The 14,194-nt window shown below is 42.4% G+C and overlaps 2 protein-coding genes and 1 pseudogene across 2 annotated transcripts in view; 1 reads left to right on the forward strand and 2 right to left on the reverse strand.

Moving 5' to 3' along the window:
* Window positions 1–294, reverse strand: part of dnah5l (dynein, axonemal, heavy chain 5 like) — a 114,294-nt gene extending 114,000 nt beyond the window's left edge. The window contains exon 1 of the mRNA XM_020494398.2: window positions 210–294. The gene's annotated coding sequence lies outside the window, so the exon portion shown is untranslated. The remainder of the gene's footprint in view (window positions 1–209) is intronic.
* A 1,754-nt stretch (window positions 295–2,048) lies between these two features.
* On the forward strand, window positions 2,049–4,900 carry LOC116376111 (leucine-rich repeat-containing protein 15-like; annotated as a pseudogene).
* A 5,206-nt stretch (window positions 4,901–10,106) lies between these two features.
* Window positions 10,107–14,194, reverse strand: part of LOC109899302 (heparan-sulfate 6-O-sulfotransferase 1-B-like) — a 104,190-nt gene continuing 100,102 nt past the window's right edge. The window contains exon 2 of the mRNA XM_020494397.2: window positions 10,107–13,107. Coding sequence (XP_020349986.1) covers window positions 12,396–13,107 — 712 coding nt within the window. The 3' untranslated portion in view covers window positions 10,107–12,395. The remainder of the gene's footprint in view (window positions 13,108–14,194) is intronic.

Genomic DNA, 14,194 nt, shown 5'->3' on the forward strand with positions numbered 1-14,194 from the left:
ATTGAAAATTATTATTAGAATAACTTATATTGTGCAATTGTCTATGCCAGGTATAATGATAATATGAAATCAAACAATGCGCTGCACTGTCTATGGATACTGTAGTTCAAGTGTTTCCATAACATTCACTATGCGCATCCACACAAATGGAAAAGAACACAGGATAAATAATCCAACAATTTCTAAATTAAATGTTGAATATACCAGACCTTCCCCTCAGTTTTTCTGCTCTGTCTCTTGCTGCTCTCCTGCCGGGATGTGTGGTAAAAGAGCCTCTAGAGTCAGCTCAGCTAGCTGACGCTAAAGGCAATCAATGGGTGAATTGCTCTGACAAAGTTTGACTGTTGTCATGGCAACCCTAAACACGTTAGCCCTAGCCAGAATGACTAATCCACTGAAAACCAGAAGAGGAATAAGTCAAACAAATGCCTGTCCGCATATGAATACACGAGAGGTCATTAAAGTCTGGCAATGCTAATGATACTTGAAATATGTGTCTGTCGGTCTGTGTGTGTGTGTGTGTGTGTGTGTGTGTTGAACTGTAAAATAGATAAAATCAAATCATGTTATTGATTAATCAGGTAAATGTTATTTTTGAGGTGTGGTGAGGCTTAATAGATGTATTGTAAGAGAAACACACATAGATAATGCAATAAGGTATTAAGTTGTAGATATCATATTCTATTATGAGAAGTACGTTAAATCACAGTGCGTTTGTGTATTTACCATGATTGACTAATCATTGTCTTAGTAACTTCCGTTATGACATCCATATCATATAACTACCTGGGGGTAGACTATTTCTAGGTACTAGCTACAGCTTAAACAAAGCCACAGTGAATGAAATGTACATCATTTAGCAAACGCTCTTATCCAGAGCGATTTACAGGTGCAATTATGGAACAGACAGATTTTTCACCTAGTCTGCTCGGTGGTTCGAACCAGTAACCTTTCAGTTACTAGCCCAATGCTCTTAGCCGCTTATTATTATGCAGTATTATGATTGCCCCCTGCATACAATGCTGCCTTCGATCATAATACTGCATTCAGCAAGGTTTATTATTAATCAATAAGGCCCGATGAGGTGTTGTATATGGCCAATATAGCACAGCTAAGGGCTGTTATTAAGCACGGCACAACACGGAGTGCCTGGACACAGCCCTTAGCCGTGGTACTATACCAGTCAAACGTTTGGACATACCTACTTATTCAAGGGTTTTTCTTTATTTTTATTATTTTCTACATTGTAGAATAATAGTGAAGACATCAAAACTATGAAATAACACATATGGAATCATGTTCCAAAAGGCACCAACTCTCAGACCATGAGAAAGAAGATTCTCTGGTCTGTATAAAAGTCAGTGCGCAGTGGGTTTCCATTGATAGTTTCGTCACAAAAACGGTTAGCGTTTAATAGAAAATGTGCCTACTGTCGTCTTGTCATGTACGCTCGCAGATACAGTGGGGGTAGGCTGTGCAGGTAGACTAGTCTACATGGGATTATATTTTTATTTGTCAAATGGCATGCAAGCACCAATCAACATGTCACCAGAAAAAGACCCTTCATATTTATTGGAAAGTAGCAACAAGATCACTGTGCACGTTCACCCCCCTGTGAAGATCATCATCATCATCATCATAATAATAATAATCTGTAGCCTAATAAACTGCATGGTTTCCCGAGTCGTAGTGGGTGGACCACACACCATATCATCGCGTGACTCCAAATTTACTTTCAATATGATGGCTATTATATCAATATTTGCGCTTAAAGTCGTTTCCACCACCATTTATTGCCTAATACATTTTACCGACACAAAAGTATCCCACCATGTGAAACGAATAAATGATCTGTCGGCATTTATAATATTTACCGAAACGACCTGTTTTCATCACAGCTGTGGTGATTTTTTTTTCTTCAGTTTACTAGCTCGTGTTCCTTTTCTGTATTTCCGATTTAAAAGCCTGCTTTACTTCAGGTTAAATTGGCTGTGAAGAGAAGATGTCAAGATCCGTTCTTTTATTCATGCCTCTCATCAGCTGGGGTTATGGATGTAAGGGGTGTCAGGCAAACTATAATGACCCCACCACTATCTGGTGTAGGAGTCAAACCATTGTGAATGTGTCAGATGCTCTACAGACCATCCCCAAAAATGCCACCAAGATCAATCTGTCCAAGAACAAAATTCAAAACAGTCCGCCTGAGACATTTCTCAAGTTCCGTCATTTGGGTGTACTAACCCGGGACCAGAACAAACTCGCATCTCTAAGTGGAGGTGAATTCAAAGGACTACACATTCTCTATTTTCGAAACATCTCCAGAAACAACTCAGTGATCAAGGTTGACGTATTCCACAACCTGAAACAGTTAACGGTCCTCGATTTGTAAAAAAAAAACTAATTAACAAAATGTCCTATTACATTTTTTAGTTCCTTCCTAACATTGAATCGGCTGACATTTCTATGAATAAACTACAAAGTGTACAGAATGGGGTGTATAACACCATCTCTTTGTCCTGGCGTAGTCTTTTGGGCAACAACATTGACCATTTGAACGTCAGTGGCTTTCCTGCTCTTGCCTACATAAACAAACAACTCTGGATTACATCCAAAGTCAGGCATTTTTGCTCACAACCACAGATTGAAGCTCCTGCTCCTTATGGGGATAGAAACAGAATTCCTGGCTGGAATTCAAATGGAGACAAAGAAAACTCTTTCTATGGTTGCATTCTCTTTCTCGCTTGAAAGATCTAATTTCACTATTTGGGGCCTCCCAGATGTAACGGACAACCTTTCAAGAGTAGAGATCAATCTTGGAAGATCCAGATTACCTCCAAATGTCTCTTTCCTGTTTGAATTGTCCACACAAAATGTGGTAGTCTTCGAAAAAGTACATCTTAGGGATTTGGGAGAATCCCAGCTCGTGCAGGATGGGAGCAAAATGAAAATACTTTCTCTAGTTGACTGTGGTTTAAAGGAAATCTCTCACACTACCTTCCAAAGCCTTGAGGGTCTTTAAACTTTACAACTTAATGATAACTAGCTGAACATTCAAATGGATACGTTTACTGGCCTCAGAAATGAGACGTTCCTAACATGCTGACCACAGCGCTCATCTCATACGTGTGCGAGGGTTGCAAAATAAAAGTATACATACATGTTATTCAATCAATACACCAACACAGCTCGTGAGCGTCTGCGTAGCCGGACGCTAAAATAAAACTTGTTCTATTTGTGACGCTCTAAGCGCTGCAAGTCCTGCCTCTCAAATCTTCTCCTTCGTTTTTAGGAGCAATTACCCACGTGCCATCTCCTCATTGGTTTTTAGGAGTATATACCCACAAGGGTGATTGAAAGATGAACTGAGGTCCATACTCCAGTCGGTTGTAGTAATGCACCGTAAATTTGGTTGCCAACCGCCTTATCATGTCCAAAGAAGAAAAAGAAGCCTGAAGGAAGGAGGAGAGCTGACAAGAAACTAATCTGGTTTACCGTTTTGTCTGTGGATTAATTGTCAGAGTAGAGGACCTTGTTCATTTCATGTAAAATAAACAACCCAATGTTTATATCCCAGGACAAATTAGTTAGCAACAGCATGCTAGCTAGCTAAATTGCCATAAATGTTTAATGCTTTTCGACCTGTCCCTAAATTAATATAATTGGTTCAGAGTTTGTTTTGATATTTCAACCTGCGTGTCCTGATTGCATCTGGTGTGGAGGGACAAAATCAACATGCGTGTGATGGCAGATGCACACGCGCCTGCTTGTCTGGTCAGCATGTAAATCTAGATAGAAGCAAGATTCAAGAACTCAACCCTCGCTGGCTCCTCCCTCTAAGGAACCTTAGATGCTTGTCCATTATCGAAATGAAATCATTGAATTCCTAAAAAATACTTTCAGTGACCTACAGAACCTTGAAGACTTTTACATGCTATACAGTGTCCTTAGATACATCACCAATCAACCTTTCAGCAAACTCAGCAGACTTGTGAAGCTGGACCTCGGCCTCATTATCAAATACATTGAGGAAGGATCCTTCCAAGACCTGGAAAATCTTGATTACCTGGACCTGGGAAGCATATCAAAAGATTAACTCCTGCCATCTTACAAGGTCTTGTGAAACTGAAGCAGCCGGTGTTGTATAACAACTGCCTTTATTTTGATAAGGACAACACTCCGCCCTAGAGTATGTGGAGTTAAGCTACCAAGGCCCTGGAGGAGATGGAGTTGAACATTTTGGACCGGGCTTCTTCACGGAGTAAGTGCGCGTAAGATGTTTATCCATAGGAAGCACCATTTTGAGCAATTTCCATCCAAATAACTTTGTCAACTTAAGACGGAATTTTGGGGCCGGCATCACTTTCAGTAACACCAACCTAGTACTGTCCTTCATCCACTTAAATCACTGGAAATGCTGACCTTTTACAAAACAGACCTGGATCCTCTACCCGACATCTTACTGCCTCCAGGGAATTCCTTGAAGATTTTACTAATTCAGTCCAACCATTTACACGTTTTGGAGAAATCTTTGTTTGATAACCTCCCTACGTTGCTATTCCTTGATATCAGCGACAACCCACTGTACTGTCCCCCCCAAATGTCTGGTTCAAAAGCTTTAAATGATCCTACTGTGCACATAGCCCATATCTATGACCGCCACTGTGACAATATGGGGACAGCTCACTACATGCGGGAATTAGATGACAAAGCATGCTCTTATGACCAGTTCTTCCACAGCCTTTTCTTGGCCACCTTCCTTCTGGACTTGGTGACTGTGACCATGTGCCTAATCTGGCACAATCCGAAATTTGCCATCTATTACCTGCTCCTCCCTCGGCCTCGCCTTCGAAGGCATAAGGCAGCGGGGAAAGGTTGCTACAGCTCCAGAAATGAGCCGTGAGTGAGCTGGTAGCCCGTCTAGAAAGGACTAGGATTAGGATCTGCTCTGTTCCGACTGTGCTTGCAACACCTCGACTCCCGTCCGGGCAAGACTATCCTAGAGAACATTGAAACAGCCATCTACAATGCCAGATGCACACTCTGAGTGGTGACCCGCGACTTTCTCCGCAGTGAGTGGTGGCCCTGGTGTTCCAGGTGGCCAGTCAGACTTCTGTGTGAGGGGAGTGATGTTTTTCTGATGGTGTTTCTCAAAGAAATCCCTGTCTCACTCCTTACACTCTGTCTCTCTCCTTACACTCTGTCTCACTCCTTACACTCTGTCTCACTCCTTACACTCTGTCTCACTCCTTACACTCTGTCTCTCTCCTTACACTTGGTTATGAAAGATGGTGCGTCGGAAAACATACTTGTTGTGGCCCACAGACGAGCGTGACCAGGAGGTGTTCTGGATCAGACTTGAGAATGCCTTGAGGGAAAGCACACAGGAGGAAGATGATGGTGATGAGCTTGCCATGCTCATTGGCTACACCTGGGATATTTTCAAATTAAGAAAATTGAACAGCTGACGGAAACTCCTGTAGCATTGTACATACAGTTGAAGTCAGAAGTTTACATACACTTAGGTTGGAGTCACTAAAACGTGTTTTTCCAACCACTCCACAAATCTCTTCCAAACTATAGTTTGCCAAGTCGGTTAGGACATCTACTTTGTGCATGACACATTTAATTTTTCCAACAATTGTTTACAGACAGATTATTTCACTGTATCACAATTCCAGTGGGTCACAAGTTTACATACACTAAGTTGACTGTGCCTTTAAACAGCTTGGAAAATTCCAGAAAATTGTGTCATGGCTTTTTAAGCTTTTGATAGGCTAATTGACATAATTTTAGTCATTTGGAGGTGTACCTGTGGGTGTACAGTGGGGCATTTAGTCAGCCACCAATTGTGCAAGTTCTCCCACTTAAAAAGATGAGAGAGGCCTGGTCGCTTGGTCGCAAATGGGTCCTCCATTCCAAATGGATAATGCATATTTCCAAACTTGTGGCAAAATGGCTTAAGGACAAGAAAGTCAAGGTATTGGAGTGGCCATCACAAAGCCCTGACCTCAATCCTATAGAAAATGTGCGTGTGCGAGCAAGGAGGCCTACTAACCTGACTCAGTTACACCAGCTCTGTCAGGAGGAATGGGCCAAAATCCACCCAACTTATTGTTGGAAGCTTGTGGAAGGCTACACAACGAGTTTGACCCAAGTTAAACAATGGAAAGGCAATGCTATCAAATACTAATTGAGTATTTGTAAACTTCTGAGCCACTGGGAATGTGATGAAAGAAATAAAAGCTGAAATAAATCATTCTCTCCACTATTATTCTGAGATTTCACATTCTTAAACTAAAGTGGTGATCCTAACTGACCTAAGACAGGACATTTTTACTAGGATTAAATGTCAGGAATTGTGAAATGTATTTGGCTAAGGTGTATGTAAGGTGTATGTAAACTTCCGACTTCAACTGTATGTGGTTATATAATGCAATTGTATATGTTGTAAGACTTGAAAATGTACAGCATCGAAAAATAATATAATATAAAGCTCTTATAAATGTTTATACTGCTTATACATGCTTATTACATGTAATTATACAGTATACATGTTGGCTCTAAGTTAATCTTTCACTCAAACAATAAATGGGGACATGTCCAGCTAACATGAGCAGGAATTGTTGTTGACAGGCAGCATATAGCCAGCAGATGGAGACAGTGCCTAATCTTTGTTAAACAGTTCAATATTCAATCAACATCCACTCAAGGCTCAGTGAAAAGTTTTGGTGCAGTCACCCTATGTCACCTCACATAAACGATTTTGTTATGTCAATAAATACTTTGCTCAATGATATAAATACCGCTCAGAGTTGGAATGCTGTTGTGTTTGATTCAATTAATGTAACGGTTAGAATCACTCATCAAGGGAGACCAAATACACAAATAGTCTGAATCATTGAGACCATAACAAAAGCAGTCTTAGTTTTGAGGCAGTCTTTTTAAAAATTTAAGTAGGCAAGTCAGTTAAGAATAAGTTATTATTTACAATGAAAGCCTACTGGGGAGCAGTGGGTTAACTGCCTTGTTCAGGGGCAGAACGACAGATTTTTACCTTGTCAACTTGGGGATTCGATCCAGCAACCTTTCGGTTACCGGCCCAACACTCAAACCTCTGGGCTACATGCCTCCCCCTTTTGATCTTTTGGCATATATAGCTTTCTACGAAGTAAACCTGTTTTTATCTCACATACACTAATTTCTCTGCTAATTCAATTCTGTCCCCACTAACACCATTTGAATGTGATGAGAAGTATAAGGAAAATGGCATTTCTGGAGCAAACCGAAAAATGCACAATACTACATGGGTTATCTTCCTGCTATATCCTCAGCCTCTCTCTTTCTCTGCCAAATCCACAGATTTTTTTCAATGCAGTGTTTTGATGATATCATTCTTTGGAGTTCTCTCCAGACACAGCCACCAGTTGGAGTTCTCTCCAGACACAGCCACCAGTTGGAGTTCTCTCCAGACACAGCCACCAGTTGGAGTTCTCTCCAGACACAGCCACCAGTTGGAGTTCTCTCCAGACACAGCCACCAGTTGGAGTTCTCTCCAGACACAGCCACCAGTTGGAGGTCTCTCCAGACACAGCCACCAGTTGGAGTTCTCTCCAGACACAGCCACCAGTTGGAGTTCTCTCCAGACACAGCCACCAGTTGGAGGTCTCTCCAGACACAGCCACCAGTTGGAGGTCTCTCCAGACACAGCCACCAGTTGGAGGTCTCTCCAGACACAGCCACCAGTTGGAGTTCTCTCCAGACACAGCCACCAGTTGGAGTTCTCTCCAGACACAGCCACCAGTTGGAGTTCTCTCCAGACACAGCCACCAGTTGGAGTTCTCTCCAGACACAGCCACCAGTTGGAGTTCTCTCCAGACACAGCCACCAGTTGGAGTTCTCTCCAGACACAGCCACCAGTTGGAGTTCTCTCCAGACACAGCCACCAGTTGGAGGTCTCTCCAGACACAGCCACCAGTTGGAGTTCTCTCCAGACACAGCCACCAGTTGGAGTTCTCTCCAGACACAGCCACCAGTTGGAGTTCTCTCCAGACACAGCCACCAGTTGAGCTGACTTATTAATTGCGATTCATACATGAAACAACATGTATATCTATATCAGTATAAAGACTAGTTATTCAGTTCATTCATGATGTCTGGGGTTGAGGTCAGATATAGTAACAAGTGCACCTAGTTGTGTTTGTGGACACATGTTCATTTTAAACACAGTGGGAAATTGAGACACACACATTTGAAAGAAAACTGTAAAAATGGAACTGAAATTGTGAGGTAAGTGGGAAACAAATTCAAGTAATGTTTCAACAGTCAAATTGAAGAAAAAAACAACAGAACCCTTAAAGATGGAATCTTTAATGGTGAAACAGACATGTCAGTTTGCAATATTACACCAACTAAGATGTTACTGCAAACAATAAACAGAGTTCTCCACCACAGACATCATTGCACGAGCAATAGAAGAGCACAATCATGTATTTCTTCTTTTGTTTCGCTGGGCGAGCAGCGCGACGCTCCTCAGCTCTGCTACAAAAACAATAATGTAGTGGGGCAGCCAGTGGCACTGTTTCCCTGTACTGCGGATTCCATCTTTATGTTGATGTTCTCTCCGCATAGCATTCACAAGCACTACATATGACAACAAATGTAGGTTTACATTGTTTATCAAAATCATGCTTACACTAGAAAATATTAAAGCGTTTATGACACCTATAAATTAGCCAATTTCCCATCAAGCGGTTTGCTCTACTGTATGTTCTGATAAGTTAAAACATGAACACAGTACCAGTATTCCAAGAGAACAGCTGTGGTGCTCTCGTGTGTTTTGTGGCAGTGATTTTATACATTGTTAATGCAATGTTTTTCTGGAGAGAATAATTATACATAATGGGTGATTGAATGTGACCTCGGTATGCCCTCAGCTATGCCTCATGTGGAGCTCAACTCGAGCAGATTTCCCCCCGGGTTAAACCTGGCCAGCTGTTGCCATTTGTTTGCCTGGCTCTGCAGGGACAGGGAGGGCATGATAGTGCACAAACCCTCTCCGTTTCCACTGCCACTTGTTCAAACCCTACACAACTGTACACAATCTCAAAACGTTTCCTGATTTCTGTTTCCTGACTTTGTGCAGACGACACTGGGTTTTAAGAACGTTTCCTGATTTCTGTTTCCTGACTTTGTGCAGACGACACTGGGTTTTAAGAACGTTTCCTGATTTCTGTTTCCTGACTTTGTGCAGACGACACTGGGTTTTAAGAACGTTTCCTGATTTCTGTTTCCTGACTTTGTGCAGACGACACTGGGTTTTAAGAACGTTTCCTGATTTCTGTTTCCTGACTTTGTGCAGACGACACTGGGTTTTAAGAACGTTTCCTGATTTCTGTTTCCTGACTTTGTGCAGACGACACTGGGTTTTAAGAACGTTTCCTGATTTCTGTTTCCTGACTTTGTGCAGACGACACTGGGTTTTAAGAACAAGTCCCTGTTCTCAACCCAAAGCAACTCATTCATCTGCGGATTATTCATTTAAGCTTAAGCGTCAACTTACCTTGGCAATGGGTCTGCCTGAGAAAATGGTAAAAGGCCAGAGTGATTGTCTGCTATGTCTCTTACTTGGAAGATGTTTTATCTGATTTTTTTTCTCCATCTGGCCACAATGTGGCTGGACATTATTCATAAAGGGAATTACTTCTGTGTTGATCAAATGAAACGGGCTATGTTACTTATGAAAACATTTCATACAGATGCTTCCATGATATGTATTAGCAGCCTCATCCTTTTCATTGTGGGTCATTGATGAGGTAATTTGTATGTGAACTGAAACAACCAATACTTACTTACTCTACCCTCTTCATCCCCTATGGGACATGACCACAATGTGCTCCCATGTCTTTGAGTCCTTGGCAACATGCTGTAGCTCGCTCCAAGAGAGGTTGATCTCAGAGCTGTTTTTAGGATTCTGCCCGATCCATTCTGAGTACAAATGATGCTGCCCGGTCCATTCTGAGTACAAATGATGCTGCCCGGTCCATTCTGAGTACAAATGATGCTGCCCGGTCCATTCTGAGTACAAGGAATAGGAGCAGAGACTGAAATACAAAGGAATATCTTTTTTTAATTATTATTGTTGAATAGAAGATTCAATCTGCATGAAGAACAGAAATACTCACAGCAATAATACAATATCGGTAAAACCAGACCAGACCAGACTGGAGACTTTGTTTACAAATGCCCTACATCACTCAATTCTCACTCACTCAGTCTTGTTTAACTAACCTTGTGGACACACACAATTGATTACCATTTAAAATCTTATTTTCCCTAACCCTAAACTTAACCGTAACAGTAACCTTTAACCCCTAATTTGAACCAAACTCCCTAGAAATATCAATTTTTCTTGTGGGGACTAACAAAATGTCACCAGTTGGTCAAAATGGTGTTTATATACTATTCGTGTGCAAGTATAGTTAAACATGTCCACACACACACACACACACACACACACACACACACACACACACACACACACACACACACCTTTCCCAAATAAGATAAAAAATACTTTGCATCAGCGAAATCTTCTGGAACCTAATTGTTTGACCTCTGCTCTGGAGACTGTCAAATCAAATCAAATGTTATTTTGTCACATGCACCGAATACAACTGGTGTAGACTTTACCATGAAATGGTTGCTTATGAGCCCTGGGACATAAGTAGAAGTCACTCAAACAAACATTCTGCTATTGATGACAAGACTATGAGTCATTTGCAGGATCTGCACACACTGGTCCACATTTCCTTAATAATAATAATAATCCCTTAGCATTTTAACACTCCCAAAACATTCAGATGTGGCCCTGGTTTTAGTACTGGCCATGCCTGTGGGGTCACAGTATTTGCTGCTGGATTGGAGACTTTGTGAGCAGAATTATAAATAGGATAAATATGAATGTTCCATATACACCAGTATTTAATGATAATGGTTATATCATGTCCATACCCATTGTGTTCGAATTGTAATTAAACACACCGTTCTCCAGGGGATCATTCTATTTAGAAATGTGTTTAAAAAAAAGAAGATTATTAACAAACAAAAAAGAGTGTGGTTGGAAAGAGGCTGTCCATTCTTCAACTTTAATATTTTACCTGTTGCACTTTTAGACATTTAAATATGCATTATTAAAAATAAAACACATCTTGGGGAGCATGGCAACCTCGACTAATAATCCATCCATTACACATGTTCATTGTATTCTGGTTTTAAATGACACACTTGATCCCAAACAGAGAAGGGAAAGCACAGAAACAAAAGCGCGCGCGCACACACACACACACACACACACACACACACACACACAACTTTGTACAAGTAATAAGAACGACAGTGTTTCCTGTTTTTAGTGTCTCCCTTCAGTATGAGACCCCCAGTCCGTCTCCTGTTGAGCATCCATTGTTGTATCTAGATTATGTGGTCAAAAATGTTCCTAGACAATCGCATAACAAACCTTCATGTCAATCATTTACCTTCTCATTCATGTACATCTCGTTTAGTGTCCAGATCACAATCCAACGGGTGAATTAAAATACATCGGAACCAAAGAGACTGGCCTCTTCATAGACATTCAGACAAAATGGTAAAAACATACAAGTGTAAAAAAAAATCTGTTTATCCGTCATTTATATTAAGATATAACTCTAAACTTTGATACATGTTAGTAAACTTTCAGCAAATTGATGGGTATGTTATGACAATCATGACTTTATATCACTTACAAGTGCCATACTGTATATTAAGGTGGGCCAAATAGTCTCTCACATTGGAAAAATATCTATTTCAAATGATCAGAAGCAATTGAATAAATAAAAAGATATCTTGTCGGAAATGTCCTTCGCTTAGACACTATTGAAATACTTTTGGCCCAAAGTACAGGTCATTTCTCATCTCACTGCTTTGAAACTCCTCAAACAACTTATTAAGCACATAGGTTATTCTTGTGGGCTAAGACATAGAACGGCAAGTAAAACAAGTTTGTTTACTTTGTAAAGGAAAATCTAAGGAGTGTAGAGACAGTTGCTGCTTCTAGAACTCCAGAGGGTGACTCAGGTTTATCGTGAGCTTCCAATCACAAATATCTGACCTCTCTACATAGTCTAAGAAAACCAAAACGTCTATGTCATCCAGGAGCTAGAAGGGATATCATCTGGTCCGCAACCAACAGCTTGGCTCATGCAAAGTCCATAGGTAAGTCACCCAATCCTTTGCAACGGTCTCCTTCCCAAACCACAAGTGCCAAATTTAAACTTTCCTAAACAATCACTCTGATGCAACCTCACCATAAAAGACAATGGGGAGGTCAGGAAAGTGGGTGTCTAGGTGGGTGGGGGCTACCACCTGTTGATGATGTGGTTCATGTAGTCCTCTGTGGGCAGCCTGGCTGTCCCTTCGCCCCCCATACCGCCCTCATCTCTGAGAAAATCCCGGGGGTCGAGACCGCGACCCCGAAGTGCCAAGCGGTGCGCGCGTCTCTCCAGCTGCCGAGTGTACTGATAGCGCTGCTGGAAGAGGTCACGAGCGTAGTCATACAGCTGCATGTCCAGGTCGTTGAGCTCCTCGATGCGCGCCACCGTGTCATTGTCCAGGTCCACGCCGGCCGCCCGCGTGCTGTTGTACTGCACAAAGGGGCGGATGAATCGCAGTCGGAAGGTGCGCTCAAACAGGAACTGCGTCTTGCGCTGATACTCAGTCAGACCGAAGAAGGCCATGTCGCGCAGGTTCTTCTTGGCTGACTCGAGGAGAAGTTGCGAGCGCCGCTTATCGGGCACGGTGGAGAGGTTGTAGCAGCCCACCAGGCTGAGGTCGGCGAGCATGCGCACCTGTCGGTTGTTGGCCAGGTTGTAGGGGCAGTCCATGAACTGCTGCAGGGTGCAGCCGGACCAGTCCGTACCCTCATAGCAGGGCGGCAGCTCCTCGGGCGTGGGCGTGCGCCCGTCGCACATGTGGAGGGACGTCTTCCAGGTGGCGCCGCGCTGCACATGGCGCCACTCGCTCAGGTAGCGTGACACAGGGTCCCTCAGCAGGGTGATGTAGTAGAACTTCCTGCAAAACACAACAGAGGAAATCACAGTGACTGAAAACTAAATCAACACAGTGATATTTCAAGAAACACAAATGAGCGACGACTGACTAAGTCAGCAGGATCAAATCTGGTTTCGCTATGGTCTCCTCAACATGAGATGAACTACGGAAGCCTTCAAGGATCAACAGTGACCATATAAAGATTTCCATGCACATTCTACCGACCACTTGGAAGTTTTGTCAAAAACTAAAGTGAATTATGACGAGCACACCTGTGAAATGTATAAATGTACTCAAATGGGGGGAGGCAGTCAGAAGAATCAGGGGTGCTTCGTGTCATCACAAATCACTGCAGTGAATGTTGACATTGACTTCAGTTTTGATATATTGGGGAAATTATTGTTGGCGCTTAACCAGATAGCAAAAATTCCAGACCTCAGGGGCTACGGGGTCCAGACTAGAGACCTGGAGTGACGCACATCTTGAAACAATCATCTCCAGAGGATAAAAGATGGGGAGAGCGAGAGAGAAAACAGGGGCGGAACATTCCTCTGCATCTGTGTAATCACAAATACCTGTCGTGCAATGGCAAGAGGCCTGACCTTGGTGTGGTATTCTACTGCTCTGCAGCGGCAGCCAGACATTCACAGACACCGAGACAACAGTAAATACATTCCAACTCCGGGGGGCAGTGTGTGTGTGTGTGTGTGTGTGTGTGTGTGTGTGTGTGTGTGTGTGTGTGTGTGTGTGTGTGTGTGTGTGTGTGTGTGTGTGTGTGTGTGTGTATTGTTGTTGACCAACCCTGACCCCAACATCCATAGCCCCCGCCTACACAACCCTGTTCTCCTTTACACGCCAGATGAACAAACTGTTCGCTATTCTTCCCATTAAACTCCACTGTCTGGCCTGTACTTATGTCATAACAACATTAAGATTCAATCTGACTAGAGAAACAGCCAAGGGTCACTGCCTTGGCAAAACAGGCAGACCATGGTAATAGGATTTGGGTTAGAGAGCTGGAGACGGGGTCTGATAATGATTCAGAGTGATCCCTATACTCTTATCTACATTTGCCGGGTCATAACACAACCTTTAAAACAGAGACAGT

Source organism: Oncorhynchus kisutch, linkage group LG11 (assembly GCF_002021735.2).
Source record: "Oncorhynchus kisutch isolate 150728-3 linkage group LG11, Okis_V2, whole genome shotgun sequence".
In the NCBI taxonomy this organism is placed as follows: Eukaryota; Metazoa; Chordata; class Actinopteri; order Salmoniformes; family Salmonidae; genus Oncorhynchus; species Oncorhynchus kisutch.